This window comes from Penicillium malachiteum (genome assembly GCF_028827825.1).
Source record: "Penicillium malachiteum strain IBT 17515 chromosome Unknown utg000005l:1.0-9002435.0:326005.0-9005861.0, whole genome shotgun sequence".
Classification (NCBI taxonomy): domain Eukaryota; kingdom Fungi; phylum Ascomycota; class Eurotiomycetes; order Eurotiales; family Aspergillaceae; genus Penicillium; species Penicillium malachiteum.
Genome location: NW_026643099.1, coordinates 2,357,171 through 2,372,008, shown reverse-complemented (window position 1 = coordinate 2,372,008; position 14,838 = coordinate 2,357,171). Strand labels below are relative to the sequence as shown.

General features: G+C 45.6%; 5 protein-coding genes across 5 annotated transcripts; 4 read left to right on the top strand and 1 right to left on the bottom strand.

The window, feature by feature from the left end:
- Positions 1-410: 410 nt before the first annotated feature.
- Positions 411-2,107, top strand: N7483_010885 (general substrate transporter; the record flags this gene model as incomplete). The annotated part of the gene is made up of 2 exons (XM_057094312.1): positions 411-1,596; positions 1,665-2,107. 2 exons carry the CDS (start codon positions 411-413, stop codon positions 2,105-2,107), a joined length of 1,629 nt encoding a protein of 542 aa, XP_056940283.1.
- Positions 2,108-3,198: 1,091 nt separating this feature from the next.
- N7483_010884 (alpha-L-rhamnosidase) lies at positions 3,199-5,940 on the bottom strand (the record flags this gene model as incomplete). Its single annotated transcript, XM_057094311.1, has 1 exon — positions 3,199-5,940. The coding sequence occupies one exon, from the start codon at positions 5,938-5,940 to the stop codon at positions 3,199-3,201; it is 2,742 nt and encodes a 913-aa protein (XP_056940282.1).
- A 1,487-nt stretch (positions 5,941-7,427) lies between these two features.
- Positions 7,428-8,465, top strand: N7483_010883 (uncharacterized protein; the record flags this gene model as incomplete). The annotated part of the gene is made up of 1 exon (XM_057094310.1): positions 7,428-8,465. One exon carries the CDS (start codon positions 7,428-7,430, stop codon positions 8,463-8,465), a length of 1,038 nt encoding a protein of 345 aa, XP_056940281.1.
- Positions 8,466-9,387: 922 nt separating this feature from the next.
- On the top strand, positions 9,388-11,354 carry N7483_010882 (Zn(II)2Cys6 transcription factor; the record flags this gene model as incomplete). The annotated part of the gene is made up of 2 exons (XM_057094309.1): positions 9,388-9,498; positions 9,564-11,354. 2 exons carry the CDS (start codon positions 9,388-9,390, stop codon positions 11,352-11,354), a joined length of 1,902 nt encoding a protein of 633 aa, XP_056940280.1.
- Positions 11,355-12,535: 1,181 nt separating this feature from the next.
- N7483_010881 (uncharacterized protein) lies at positions 12,536-14,394 on the top strand (the record flags this gene model as incomplete). The annotated part of the gene is made up of 4 exons (XM_057094308.1): positions 12,536-13,174; positions 13,243-13,442; positions 13,542-14,119; positions 14,192-14,394. The coding sequence occupies 4 exons, from the start codon at positions 12,536-12,538 to the stop codon at positions 14,392-14,394; spliced, it is 1,620 nt and encodes a 539-aa protein (XP_056940279.1).
- Between the last annotated feature and the right edge of the window lie 444 nt (positions 14,395-14,838).

The following is a 14,838-nucleotide window of genomic DNA, read 5'->3' as shown; positions in this document are numbered from 1 at the left end:
TACGGGAACTCTTTCAATCCTTACTCCTGCCTAGATTCAGATCCGATTGAGCTCATCACCTTCAAATGTTGGGCTTCACCTTATGGAGGCGCATGATTTTCAAACAAAGTTCGAGCCGCGTGGTCTCGCTCGGTGATAATTAGAGCGAGGCAGACCCCGCAGTCGTTACCCCAAGTTTTAAGAGACTATATGAAAGGAAGCTTAGCTCGCAGGCCTTATTTCTATCACGGTTTGAGGGAGATTGACCAGAACAGCGATTTCCCCTTGCCGATCAACTCCTTTTGTTCACAAATACCTGCCTGCCTCCAAGCAGCCTTCAAAACCTTTACTCTATTATTTGATATTAGCCTACTGGCCTTCCGGCGTGAACTTTCGGCATCAACCCCATCGACTGAAGCCAGGCTCTCGTCATGGAGAAGAAGAATGAAGAAAACGAGCACTGGGTGGAGGGACAAACAGCCACCGGTGAGATCGACAACAACGAGATCCACGGTCGTGCCATCCAGCAACAGGAACATAATCGAGGCTACTGGGAGACATTGAACAATGACCCATGGCTGCTTTTCTGGATTGGCATGATGCTATGGACCCTGATCATTCGAGGATTCGAGAATCAGTCCGCCGGTTCAGTGATCAGTATCGCCGAATTCAAGCGCCGCTTTGGACAGCAAGAATCTGACGGAACCTATTTTATCGCCACTCCTTGGCAGTCAGCTCTCAGCGGTGGAGGAAATGCGGCAGCCATTCTGGGTGCCTGGGGTTCGTCCTACTTGGCAGACATCTTCGGTACCAAGCCAGTTCTGATCGCCGGCTGTGCGATCAACATCGCCTCTGTTGGAGTCGAGTTTGCGACCACATCTATTGGCATGTTTTTCGGTGGCAAGATGATGAACTTTGTAGCCATCGGCGTGTTCCTGAACCTTTGCACGGCCTATGTATCCGATATCTCACCACTAGCCATCCGTGCATCAGTCATTGGTTTTTGTAACCTATCACAGTGCATTGGGCCTTTCATCTCCGCTATCATGTCTTACTATACCTCCCAGTGGGATAATGACTGGTCTTGGAAGGCTCTCGTCTGTGCACAGTGGGGCTTTGCTATCATTGGATTCATCGGTCAGCTTTTCATGCCTGAGTCTCCGGTTTATCTTGTTCGAGTGAATAAGGACGAAGAGGCCCGTAAGGTGCTGAACCGTCTCTACTCCAAGCCCACCGATGCAGAGGGTCACCTTCAGCGTATCAAGCTCACTCTCGAGGAGGCAGAGACACAAAAGAGGGCTACTTATGCTGAATGCTTCCGTGGTACAAATCTTCGCAGAACTATGATCGCCGTCCTTGTCTTCCTTGCCGAGCCAATGTCGGGATTAGGATTCGTGCAAAACTATGGATCTTTGATGTATCAGTTCCTGGGAATTGGAGATCGAGAATCGTTCCTGATCCAGATTGGCGCTCAGATTCTTTCGATTTCGGGTGCTACACTCTCATTCCTGATTGGCGATTTCTACGGTCGACGGCCCATGTTCCTTGGAGGCTGTATTTCTCTCACCATTCTATTGCTCTGTATGGGTATCGCAGGCTCAGTGAATACCACTGCTGGTATGTTCCTCCCAATCGATAAAAGAATTGACACAAAAGATATTCGAATGTTACTAACTTACTCATAGGAATTACCGCCGCTGTCGGTTTCTACACTATGTATAACTTCGTCTTTAACATTGGCGTGGGATCAAACGTTTACGCCATTGCTGGAGAGGTGCCTACCTCTGCTTTGCGCACGAAGACATTGGCAATTTCCCTGATCGTTTCTAACGCTGTCAACACCATGTGGTCATTTGTTGCACCATATATGTTCAACCCTGGATATGGCGATCTCAAAGCCAAGATCGGCTTCGTTTTCGGTGGCTTCATGTTATTTTTTATTGCCGGCGCATGGTACCTTGTGCCCGAAACGCGTATGCGAACATACGAGGAGTTGGATGAATTGTTCATGAACCGTGTGCCTACACGGGAGTTCAAGAAGTATGTGACAGTTGCTGAGCGACGTGCCGCGGAAGCCTATGCCACGGAGCGCAAGCTATCAGCTCCCGAGGTTGAGAGAGAGGTTTAGGTGGTGCTGCAGGAGTTGACTAGTATATTCAAATGTTGTCATGAGATCTCTAATGAGATCAATTTCGAAGGAGTCTGTCATCGGTCAGGAGAGATGATTCTCCCGAGTACAAACTTTCCAATCACATTTGCTCAATAAGGCAGAGGAAACCAGTTAATCACATTTATCAATGCTAAAATAATTTAACTTTTACCTTAATAATCTTCCTAATGATCATTTCTGGACTTCTATACGAGTAGACACATACATTTGTACCTATATATGGGTTGCAGCCTTCAAAAATGTTGGACATCTGGCAGCAAAAGCTTCAGTTGGAAGCGCTTCAAGTTGAAGAACCGTGACTGGAGGACATATCCTTCCAGGGCCTGAACCACCTGGACAAATCAGTCTATATCACCCGCAATCTCTCTCTCCACGGGAAAGAGCCCTCAAGATACCCCGCATATGGTGCCATTTGAGTGGAGAAGTCCTCCGACTTGTCATTAACCTCGAACTTCTCGGGACTTCTTCTTGATTTCTGCGGCAGAGGGAGCTGAGTTTCCCACTTGAAGCAAAGGGCCCGAAGCGATCATGGAGCAATGGGACTCTCGGTATAGCTCATCCCGGATGAGCATACGACACTTGGTAGCTCCCGAGGTCGCCTCTAGGACGAATTTTTGAGGGATTCGGAAACCTGGGGCCGGACTTGGCATCGGCTTCAAGTATCAAGATAGTAGCCAATCAGGGGCAGTAAGGTATTGAATATTATGTACAAGATTGTGAGCTCACCTCGTGACACGGCTCAGTGTCAGCTCGCAATTGCCGAAGGTATACTCCGTACTACTAGTAGACGCAAAAGCTGCAGCCCAACCCGGATAACCCGAGGATGAGAAAAGTGAAAAAAGACTGGACTCGTGAGGAACTTCCGAAAATCGCTGATCATCACATTTTACTGGTTTTACATTGATTAAGCTTGTTTTCTTCGGAAATTCCGTTATATGTTTCATGATCAGATCTACTGTTAGGTCGTATACGTATAGGTTTAGCAATTTAGATGAAAAAGAAGTGAAAAGCTTCATTTTGCGCAGACTCGTGCTATCTAAAACATAATTCTAAATCTGAATCTCGTAACGACCATGGTCGAGTCGAATCTTATCACCAGAGAACTTCTGCGCCACTTCTCCTTCTCGGGCAACTTGCGCCTCTGTCACACCCTGGGGCAGCTTAACAATCGCGGAAGTCCCAAATGGAACCTGGATGTTCAAGGTCATCTTGGAGCCTTCTCGTTGAAACTTGACAGAAATCAAACCAAAAGGGCAATCCACAGTGCCCTCGACGTAGTCAAACTCTGCTTCGTAGGCAGGATCGATCTGAAAAGTGCGGTAGGCATTCTCGATAGGCTTCAATCCCAAAACAGCAGAATAGAACCATTCATATATCGTTCCTAGCATGTCATGACACTTGCTACGGCACTCATCCTGCCAAAACTCCAAAATCGTGGTTTCTCCACGACGAATGAATCGCATATAGGATGGATGCTCTTCCTGTCTGGCCATTTGCAGCACAAGATCGGGACGTCTGGCATCGGCCAACGTATTCCAAAGATACCGCAAGCCAATCTCTCCGGCGCGGATTTTTCCATCTGAGGCATCATCAACAAATGCAGCCATGACATCTTTCTTGTGCTCATCCGGAACCAATCCGTATTGCAGGGCCATTGCCTGGGCGATGGTGGTTCGATCACGCTCTGGGAAGTTATCCAATGAGGTGTAGTAGGCGTAAGGACGGGATGGATCATCCGCCACGAGGAGGTGCTGATTGTAGACATTGTAGATTCTCGCCGCCCACTGATTGAATCTTTGTGCTTCTTCCACCTTTCCAAGCTCACGAGCCATCATTTCAACACATTGAAGACAGCGATAGTAGATAGCCGTTTCGATGTTGGCTTGATGGTTTCCAAAAGCAATATCGCGGCCCCAGTCACCGAGCCCATGTTCAATCAGTCCTCCCTTGCGCTCTTTAGTATACATGTACTCCATATACCTCACAGCCGCAGGATACGCCTTAGCAATAAAATGTGTGGAGCCGTAATATCTTAGCAGGATATCTGGCAGAAAACATAAAGCGCATCCCCAGGTAATAGTGTCATGGAGGGGACCACACATATACCGAATCTCTGGAGCCATAGTAGGAACAAGGCCATTTGGCTCTTGTGCGTCCAGGATATCGTCCAGGATCTTAGTATACAGCGACTCCATGTCACGAATGTACTGGGTTGCAGGCGCCAGAAGATGAGTTACTTCTAACCAACCGAATTTCTCGATTTGTGGGCAGTCGGTGTGGTAGCTGAAGAGGTTGCTGTTGAAAGTCCAAAACAGAGCGTTCAGTAGAGAGTTCACATCCTCCTTATCTGTCTTCATAGTTCCGAGTCTTCTAGCAGCCGATGAGATATGACGCCCCACGGCAGAATGAATAACAGGGAGGTCTTCGCCTGGGTTTAGAGAAACGCCTTCTACCTGAATGTATCGTGCACTTGTGAAACTGAAGTCAGGTTCCCATGTTTCAGGCTTGCCGTCACCCGCAAGATAAATTCTGGAAAATACGCCTGTTTCGAACTCCTTGAAAAGAGGATCCGGCATAAGAACAAGACCCTCCCCGTCAACAGTCTCGGAATATCGAACAATAATCTCGGAACCTGAAGCACCCTCAGCAATAATCTGGACCATTGTGGATGCATTTTGACCAAGATCAAAGCAGACCACTCCTGGTTTAGGAGAGTATCTTCTCACAGGCTCGAATGTTTCGTGCAACACAACAGGTGGCTGGGTCTGATAAGATAGATGGCCTCTAGGTCCGGTGAGAGGCTTAGCTGGAGCCCAACTGCTGTTGTCAAAGGCGGGGCTATCCCACCCATGAGGATAAAGTCGTCGGTCATGAGTTTCTGAGGCATAGATGTTGGCCAACGTTGTCGCGCTTTTTCGGACGCTCCAGGTGGGATCCGAAATGATAGTCTCACTTGTACCATCCTTGTAAAAGAGGTGTAGCTCACAGAATAAGCAAAGCTCGTTCCCATATCGAACATAGGTATTGTCTTCATACATGGGCCAGAAGAAGCGATCTTCTCCCTTGTCTCCAGCGTAAAAGCCATTGCCCACGTGAGCGCCTAGGGCATTTTCTCCCAAATTCAAATGCTCAGTTACATCATAAGATGTGAATTGGACTCTGCGGTGGTAATTGGTCCAGCCAGGATCGAGGCGGTGGTTGGAAGCTGCACGGCTGTTAACAGTCATGTTGAAATGTCCTAATCCAGAAGCAAAGAGAATTGCGCGAGTCGGTCGGCGCTTGAGTGGAAATGATTTTCTCAGATAAATAGGCTTGTCACCTCCATCTCCAATCCAAACTGCCTTCCATCGATCATGTTCATTTTCGAACCAGGTCCGGAAAATGAGGCTGGAATGAGGCATGTATGTTTGATTCATACTGTAGGGCGGTAGCAGGCGAGATCGTGGGTATCCCGTGAAAAAGTGCTGAATCGAGCTTTGGTGTACATTATTGGAACTATCCCAAACACACACTCGCCAGAAATAACTGCAGGTTGATTTGAAGCCGTCTGGCAATTTGCACAAAACGTTCCTTTGAGCGTTGCCTTCTATCCGACCAGAGTCCCATGCGAGCTTTGACTTGTCGGGATCTTGAGATTCCAGGGATTCAGAGTCTGTTGAAAGTAAAATTTGATAAGCGCGTTGAATTTCGCCTTTCACATCTGTCTCAATAGCCCAATAGAAACGAATCTCATCGGCATCGATGCCGAGAACCTCATGGAAGCCATGAATACCGCAACGGGAAATATGCATTATGGACTCTAGCGCACGTAAACTTGCTATCCGGCTCAGCCTCGAAATGATTTTTTGAAAAACAATTTGTGTCAGTCACAGTACTGGGGTGGTTTGAAACCCGTATATATGGCCATGGTACACAATCGCGGCAAATCCGTGGCATTTTCGGATCGAGATATCCGCACGGCGGGGTTTCTCGGGGCACTTAGTCCCGAGAACTTAGGTCCAATGGTAATGAAATCGTTTTTGGCGTATCAATTTTGGTCCAGAAATTATTAGACCGATTTTTGTCATACTAGTTATTGCGGCAGTTCTAATGTTCAAGTGATGACCCTTGGAATACACCAGTAGAGGCTTGATCGGGCCTGGTGGTTCATAAACAGATAAATCATTTAAACTAATCGAATATTTCAATGAGGGTCTAGACCAGATTCTTAGTCTTCAAATAGGCTCCATAGTTATTCCAAGATGAATTCGATAATTTTATAATTTATTTTCAATTTCTATATTTTTGGTTTGGGTCTCATCGTAGTCAACTGGTATATGTACTTTAGTCACCTGAGCGCTGGGGTATTGTCCTCCCGGGACTCCTCCCCTTTTTCCACCTCTATATTGTTTTTTTCTCCGCATAGTGCTCCCAACTGGGAAAGGTATTGGATTGTCTTTTCTCAAGGACTTCGAGGCTGCACCGCCAGACCCCACTGTCTATGAACCCATTTTCTTCGAAAATTTACCATGGCAGATCACATGTGTTTACTTCAAGTTCGTATCCGTTTTTAGTCTTGGATGTTGCGACCTGTTCATGTCCACACCGACTTTGGCACATCTTCTCCTTTGCAACCCCCTGCATGATTGAATGAATGTACATTTAGAGCCCTTTTGTCAGACCTAGTGGAGTAATTGAAGGCTTGGCCTTTTCTCCCTAAGATGAACACGACTTTCCGATCACGTGGACGGTCCCAAGTCAATACACGCATGAATCCCCATTCTCTGCAAATGAGCTCATTTTTCCTCATCGAGACCTGTGGAATATCCTGAGAAGAAAACGTTATGACATGAAACCTCAGCCTCCAGCCCCTTCAATATGGGAGCTCGATCTCGCTCCGGGTGTTTGTCCTGCCGACGTCGAAAAAAGAAATGCGATGAAGAGAAACCTATATGCACGGCCTGCTTGCGGAATAATCTTGGCTGTATTTGGCCAGGGTCAAGCTCACGGGATGGAAATTTTGCAACGCGACTGCAGGGGTTGGGCACTCGAGCAGCAATCCAGTTGAACGAGTGGGCCCTCGCATCGGGTAGCCTGCACCCCAATATGCCGGCTAGGACCATCCCCCCCAACTCCATATCACTTTGCGCTTCCTGGCTCAATTGCCTCGTCACCTGAAACGTGGACGCTTCTTGATCATTACCTACAGGATACAGCCAATCGCTTGACATGTTTACAAGATAACCAAAATCCATTTCTACATACAATTCTCCCAGCAGCTCACAATGATGAGCTTCTAATGAACTCTATTTTGGCTCTTTCTGGCGTGCATATGATGCAACGACTTCCTTCACTCGGTCAGGAAATACAAACCCTGACATGGTCAAGTTATACTCGAGCACTGAAGCAACTCAGAGTGGCTCTCTCTACATTATCCAGCGACACGAATGGCGATGATGCAGCTTGGCGCATTTTGCTAGTTGTCTTGATATTTTATCTTTTAGAGGTAGGCTTTGCACTATCGTTCTCACTTCGAAGCTTACCCATTCGTATTAAGGCTACCAGAGGGATTGATTCAGAGGCAATGCAAAGACATCTCGATGGTGCACATCATTTGATGACCCATCTAGTGCATTCTACCTCAAGTAGACCTCGTTCCAATATTGTTTCACTAACTACAGATTTATTTGTGTACAACGCTTCTCTTGCTACCTTCACGACTGGCAGAACAATATCGCCCTCCATATCTAGCTTATTGGATGCTCCAGGATCTGTTATCCGCGGTACCGGAGCTATGTGTGGATGTGCATACGAACTCTTTCTTCATATACCGACGGTCTCGGCCTTGTTGTGGGACTTTGCATCACACGAGACCGCAAGCCTACCGCAGGGATACTTTGCCATAACTTATCGTGATTTGAGATCCCAAGTCGAACAATGGCAACCACGTAGTGCGCAACAAGATCTAGTTCTTTGCGCGGAGCTCTACCAGCATAGTCTTCTTTTGCTCTTAGACTACCATTTTGCGGGTGATAAGACAGAAGAACTCGTGGAGCGTGCTTTTCGAGATCTTGAGTCAATTCTTTCTCGCTTGCCTCCAAATTCATCCATCTCCACCACAGCGACTTGGCCACTCTTTGTTTTTGGACTCATGGCTCCTCGCGATAATTGCAAAATCCTGATTCGATCCTATTTGCAGTCCCTTGTGGGAATATTCGGAATGGGTGTCATGTCCACAGCGTTGAATCAGTTAGAGGAAATCTGGGAAGTAAATCCTGGTCGGGATGTTCTGAGCAGATTCTTCATAAGTCAAAATAACTTGCTATTGATATGTTAAGCTTGGTTTTATCCCTTTGAATCAATCCACATTGTATCTAAAAGTAGATCAGTGCTCGCTCGTATGCGAGATGGTTCCTCTTAGAGTCGGTGTGTCAACCGAATTCCTCGGTCATGTGCCCGATTAAAGATTCTAGGTCAAGTGACAATATCACGGGGTCTAAGAGGCTTTTCAATTTAGTTTCAAATATTGGTATCCTTTAGGCTCCGTTGTACACTGTGCAGTGTATCGTGATAGGGCATTATCGCCACTTGGTAAAAGCCATCAAGATCTCATTGGTTCCTGATAAGCATCGGTCTTTTCTTTCAGGTCCAAATTGGAATTCATGCGAGGCGTTGCCACGGGCATATTAGGATTTCCCCGAATGGCCGTCAAAATCAGTGCAACGGATAAACATCTTCTAGATGTATACTGCTCGGCGATCCCTTGTAGATCAGTGAAGTAGTTCATATCATCTCCAGCACAACGTATCAGGAGAGATTCTTCAAGATATGGTTCGGGGACTTCATGTGGATCTTCTTTCTTCGGATTAGTCTCAACGCTTGGTGGAGCTTGTTCGGCGGGTTCCATAACCTAATTGGGAACTCCAACACGATAGGGGATCGGCGTTGTGATGATGCCACGACATCAAACATGCGGGGGTACAAGAACGACAAGGATTATAGTCATTTCTGAGTAACTAGTGGCGTTTTATGAATTGCGGTCAATCTTCTTCTTTTTAATAACTGTTTGAGATCATTGGACCACATTTTGTGAAAGCACTTGAAAGTTCCTCTCGATCCGGAAATTGATGTGCGGGGTAGACGGTGGAGGCGATATCCGACCCGATCACCTGAAGACCTTCAAGAAATGATAAGGCGTGTTTCTTGCCCATATTGCGGAAGTCTCCAGATCACTTTTTCACTTTTTGGATGAGCCAAAGATGCCACGCGCAACCTCAAATCAGTCCACTGCTAGACAAAAAAGGCAGAAGAACCCGAACCGGTGCAAGCCCAAATCGAAAGGAGGTTGTCAGAAATGCAAGGAACGGCGAGTAAGTTGAGGTGAAAACAACGTATGGTCCACCCATCAGTGCGGCATGGCTAACCTTGTCTCAAGCGAAGATGTGATGAATCTAGACCCAGTTGTCAGGAGTGTCTGAGGAAAGGCTTTATATGTCCTGGTTATCAGAAGAAACCTCTGGAATGGCGCTATGTTTTCCAGGATGGGGATCATGAGCTCGATGAGGAAACTTCACCACCAATAGAAGAGCCATCGGAGTCATTGCCTGTTCTCGGAAATGATCCCACTGAAATGGGAGTCGAAGCTAGCCACGATAACAACAATCTACTACAAGAGCTTTGGAATGAGGCAAACTCAACAATACTCGATCAACTTCCCGAAATTGACTCCTCCATAGATGGAAAATCTATAACAGACAGCCGATCGCATGGCGGGACTGTTTTTAAAACTACATCACATTCAGACAGCCTGGCAAGTCTCCATCGACGACTGTCGAATACAGCAATTCCCTCGTTCCTTATTCACATGCCAGCTATCCTAGTGCAATACTACTTTGACTTTGTTTGCAAGGCCTGGTCATCATTTGACTCTCCTTTGAATCCATTTCGACTTATTGTCAGTCGTCTTTGGAGTCAAAATGCGGCGATCTACTACGCCATTCAAAGCATGGCTGCAGCCTCTCTTGCCAATGATTTCCCAGGTATGAGGGCAATTGGCATCCAAACTCAACAGCAAGCAATAGCCTGTCTTCGGAATAATCCCCGAATAGGCTCACTGCATCGAGATGATCATGATGACGAGTTCTTCCTCGCCCTTCTGATGATTGGGCTAACTACCGCATGGCATAATGCTGCTGACTTGGGACTTGAATACCTCAAGGAGGCTAAGGATTATCTTGTGAGTCAGCAACAAATGTGTCATAATCCTCAATCCACATTCTCAAAGCAATACCCACTGTTCCAGCAATGTTTGCTGTATTGGAATATGATGGCAGCATTTGTGGCAGAAGATTCTCTCCTGTTGAATGAAGAAAAAGTTCTTGAAAGACCCGATACAGAGATGTCAATCTATTTGGTGGATGGTCAAGCTCTTCCACATCCGTGGACAGGGCCACTCTCCAAATCAATTAGTCTGTTCTACCAAACGGCGAAGTTAGTTCGAGCTGTACGAATTTCCTATCGCACCCGTGGAGAAGATCTTGATGTAACCAATATCGATTTCAACTTCCTCGTCGAAGAAATTGACCAACACCAAACAGCTGAAAGACTTGAAGAAGAGATGTTGTTTACTGGAATATCATCATATTGTGGTCCTGTTGATATTGGTGACACTGACACACCTCCATCTCATTTCATTACTCTTGCAGAGGCCTATCGCTGTACTGCCTTACTTCAAATCTATCATGTCTACCCAGGCATTCTTGATGACCGACTCCGAGCTGAAAAGGCTTGTAGTCAAGATCCCTCCGTTCTTTTCACACTACTTTTCGGAGCAAAGTCTTCACCACCGTCAGTGGAGGAAGCACGCCAAATCTTGGCACTCCATATTGTATCTCTTTTGGATCAAATTCCACCGACATCTGGAACTAGATGTATGCACCCCGTAGTTCTTACTTGCATCTCAAGCGATCTTGTCTTTTCAAACGAATCTCTTTTTGGTCCTGCGGCGAATGCCATTGCTTGTTTAAGCTCTTTAGATGTTGAAATTGCTCAGGCACGGCGAAAGGTCAGCACTTGGTTATCGGAACTCACTTTGATTCTTCCAAAATTACGATTGCAACGCATGTCACGCATTGTGCATGAAACTTGGGCTAAAGCGGATGCTGGTCTTGGGGAGTTTTGGCTTGATATAATGTTGGAGCATAATCTTGAGACGATGATGGGGTAATAATAATTCAATTCTTATCTCCTAATTCTGCACTTCCGTATTGATATCGGATTCAAGTTGGGTAATGGGAATCCACCATTATCTTTGAGCCTTTTCGCAGTTCCAATAGTAGGGACTTAAGGTCTATACTTTTAGTACTACCTAGGATTTACTAGAGCTGAACCTCGGGAGGCTTCAGGTTCAAAGATTCCGTGCGGGGGAATTTCCAAGTTCCCCGAAACCATGTCATTGATAGGAAAACAATTACCCCATGGACTCGAAATCCACTTTTTAATTCATTACTAGCGTATTTACACCTCAGACTGATAGGAGTATGTCCGAAATGCCCCATTAATTACACTAAAGAGAGCAGCTGGATCCATAAACTCGCCCGGGACGTATCCTCCTCTGGACTAGCGTAGCCGCTGTGCATTAGCGTGATCGTGATCAACTTGAATGATACAACCAAAATACAGTATGGATGACCACGGGAGGGATTACAGTCTCCGCATTAGATGCGGAGACAATCAGCCATAGAAAGCTATTTTACTGGTATGAAAATAAGTACAATCAGCTACATAATATGGACTCCGATGCACCTGGATTTATCCAATACTATTGATGTTTCATGTGGGATGATAGGTTATCTAAAAACATGCATGTTTAAGCTGTTCTCCGAAGCTCTTTCCATCCATGGGATCAAGCAGATACCTTCATTAAAATACCGTGCATTTTATACTTAGCAATTGAATATACTCGTTCATATCCTATCAATATACCCAGCAAATTATATCGTATGGTCAAAGTCTCCCAAGGTTCAAGTTTCTCCGCACTAAACTGCGTCATCATGTTTAATCCAATCAAAACAGGATGATAGACAATTACCCCATGTTTTACATCGCAAATGCAGATCATATAATCAAATATCCCAATTCAAAATACGAAAAATATGATTACCGCTAGTAAAGCGGATATGAGCCAGATAACTCGTCGCATCTTGTCTTACAGGAGAAGATCCAGCAATCATCATGATAAACCCTCCAATCGCCTCTGTTTACTGGTATCCAGGTGGCCAGTGGCACACAGTAATTTGTTTATAAAGGCTGTTACGTCTCATTTATTCCCTCTCTAAAATTCCAAATTCAATACTCTCCAGAGTGTCTCCATCATTTTAGTCTTATGGTCTACTGACCTATTTGATAATGGAGAAAACATCGACAACCCCTCAACATGGGGTTTCAGCCTCAAAACAAAATTCTCATGATGAGGATGGCAAGTTCGATGTTGATCTTGAACAGTCTGACATGAGAGCAGCGAACGGTCTTCTGGAAGCATTAGGATATGAGCCTGAGCTCACCAGAAACCGTTCCACGCTCCAAGTTGCCTTTATGTCCTTTGTTCTCGCATCCATTCCGTATGGATTATCAACCACATTCATTTACCCGCTTCTCGGTGGAGGCTCTGTCAATATAATTTGGGGATGGTTGATGGTTTCCATGATTATCCTCTGTGTGAGTGTCTCTCTTGGTGAGATCACTTCGGTGTATCCAACAGCTGGAGGCGTTTATTATCAGACATTTATGCTTTCACCATCATCATATCGAAGAATTGTTGCCTGGATCTGTGGCTGGTCATATGTGGCCGGTAATATCATGATCACCCTCGCTGTCAACTTTGGATCTGCGCAATTCATGATCGCCTGCATCAATGTCTTTGAGACGTCAGAAGGAGTGGGGATATTTGAGGGGAAATCCTATCAGGTCTTTCTTGTTTTTCTCGCAATTACACTTTTATGCAATGCCGTTTCAGCCTTTGGCAATCGGTGGCTCCCCCTTCTTGATGTAAGTCTATCAAAAGGGCCTCCGAGTCTCAAACGTAACGCTTGGTAATTTAACTGACACTTTTCCAGACTTTTGCTATCTTCTGGACACTCGCTGGTGTCTTAGCAATTGTGATTTGCGTCTTGGTCATTGCCAAGAATGGCAGACATGATGCAGAATACGTGTTTACAAATTTTGAGCCTCAGTCAGGTTGGCCAGTGGGTTGGTCATTTTGTGTTGGACTCTTACAGGCTGCCTATACTACTTCATCAACAGGAATGGTTATATCGTGCGTGTCAATTATTCCTTCCAAATCCTTTTTCTTGGAGAAGCTATAATTCAATCTTGAAAAATTAGTCCATGCTGATTGATTCGATGCTACTCATAGTATGTGCGAAGAAGTCCAAGAACCGTCACGACAAGTTCCGAAAGCAATCGTTGGCACAACCATTCTCAACACACTCGCCGGTCTTTTATTCCTGATTCCACTGGTCTACGTGCTTCCGGATACAGCAGAGCTCATCGCCCTTCAGTCAGGCCAACCTGTGCCCACTATCATCAAATCTGCAATCGGAAATTCAGCCGGGGCCTTCGTTCTACTGATTCCACTTATTGTGCTATCCTTGCTTTGTGGTATTGGGTGTACCACTGCTGTATCCCGGTCTGTATGGGCTTTTGCCAGAGATGGAGGTATCCCATACTCCAACAAGTGGAAAACAGTAAACCCCACCCTCAACATTCCTTTCAATGCCATGATGTTAGGTATGGTGATCGAGATTGTTCTCGGGCTTATCTACTTCGGATCAAGCACCGCCTTTAACGCGTTCTCCGGTGTTGGTGTCATCACCTTAACGGTGAGCTATGCCTGTCCAATTGCTGTCTCATTCCTTGGCGGGCGCCGGCAAGTCAAGAATGGGGAATTTTATCTTGGAAAATTCGGTGTCTTTTGTAATATTGTGGCTTTAGGTGAGTTGACAGACTCTGAATTTCTGCACATTGAATCAAATCATACCAGGACTAACAGGTTTTAAATCACAGCGTGGAGTGTTCTCGCGGTTCCCCTCTTCTGTATGCCTTCCTACATACCCGTTACTGCACAGACAGTCAACTATGCACCTGTTGTATTCGTTGGATTCATCATGTTAGCTACTGGTTGGTATTGGGTATGGGGTAGGAAGAAATATGTTGGTCCGCCGAGTATTGAAGATGCAGTGATTGATAATCGTCTTGATGAGGCCTGAATCCGTCTGATCCAAGGGCAACTGAAGGAATTTTGAAATTAGGTTAGACCTACAAATTCACCAATCGCTCATTTAAAGGATGGAGTGAATTTGATAAGAGCGAGCAATGTTAAATGAACACCCGAAAAATGATCCATGGATAAATGGACATCCTTCGCCAAATTCAAGTTTAGACTTAGCACTTGAGCCTATACACATGTGCATGCATCAAAGCCTCCAAGTAATCAAGTATATCAATCAGCTAAACGATGTACCTCAGGCTTTCATCCAATGTTACCGTAAATATAAAAGAGATTCAAGCACTCAAGTGAGGATCTTGTAACTTGAAGCCTGAGGCTACTAGTACTACCTAGTAGTAGGTCCATCCATGGAGTAATAAATACTAGGGTAGGTACCCATATATGTACCTACTTATGAACGTAAGGGGATAGACAATCAGGCTCT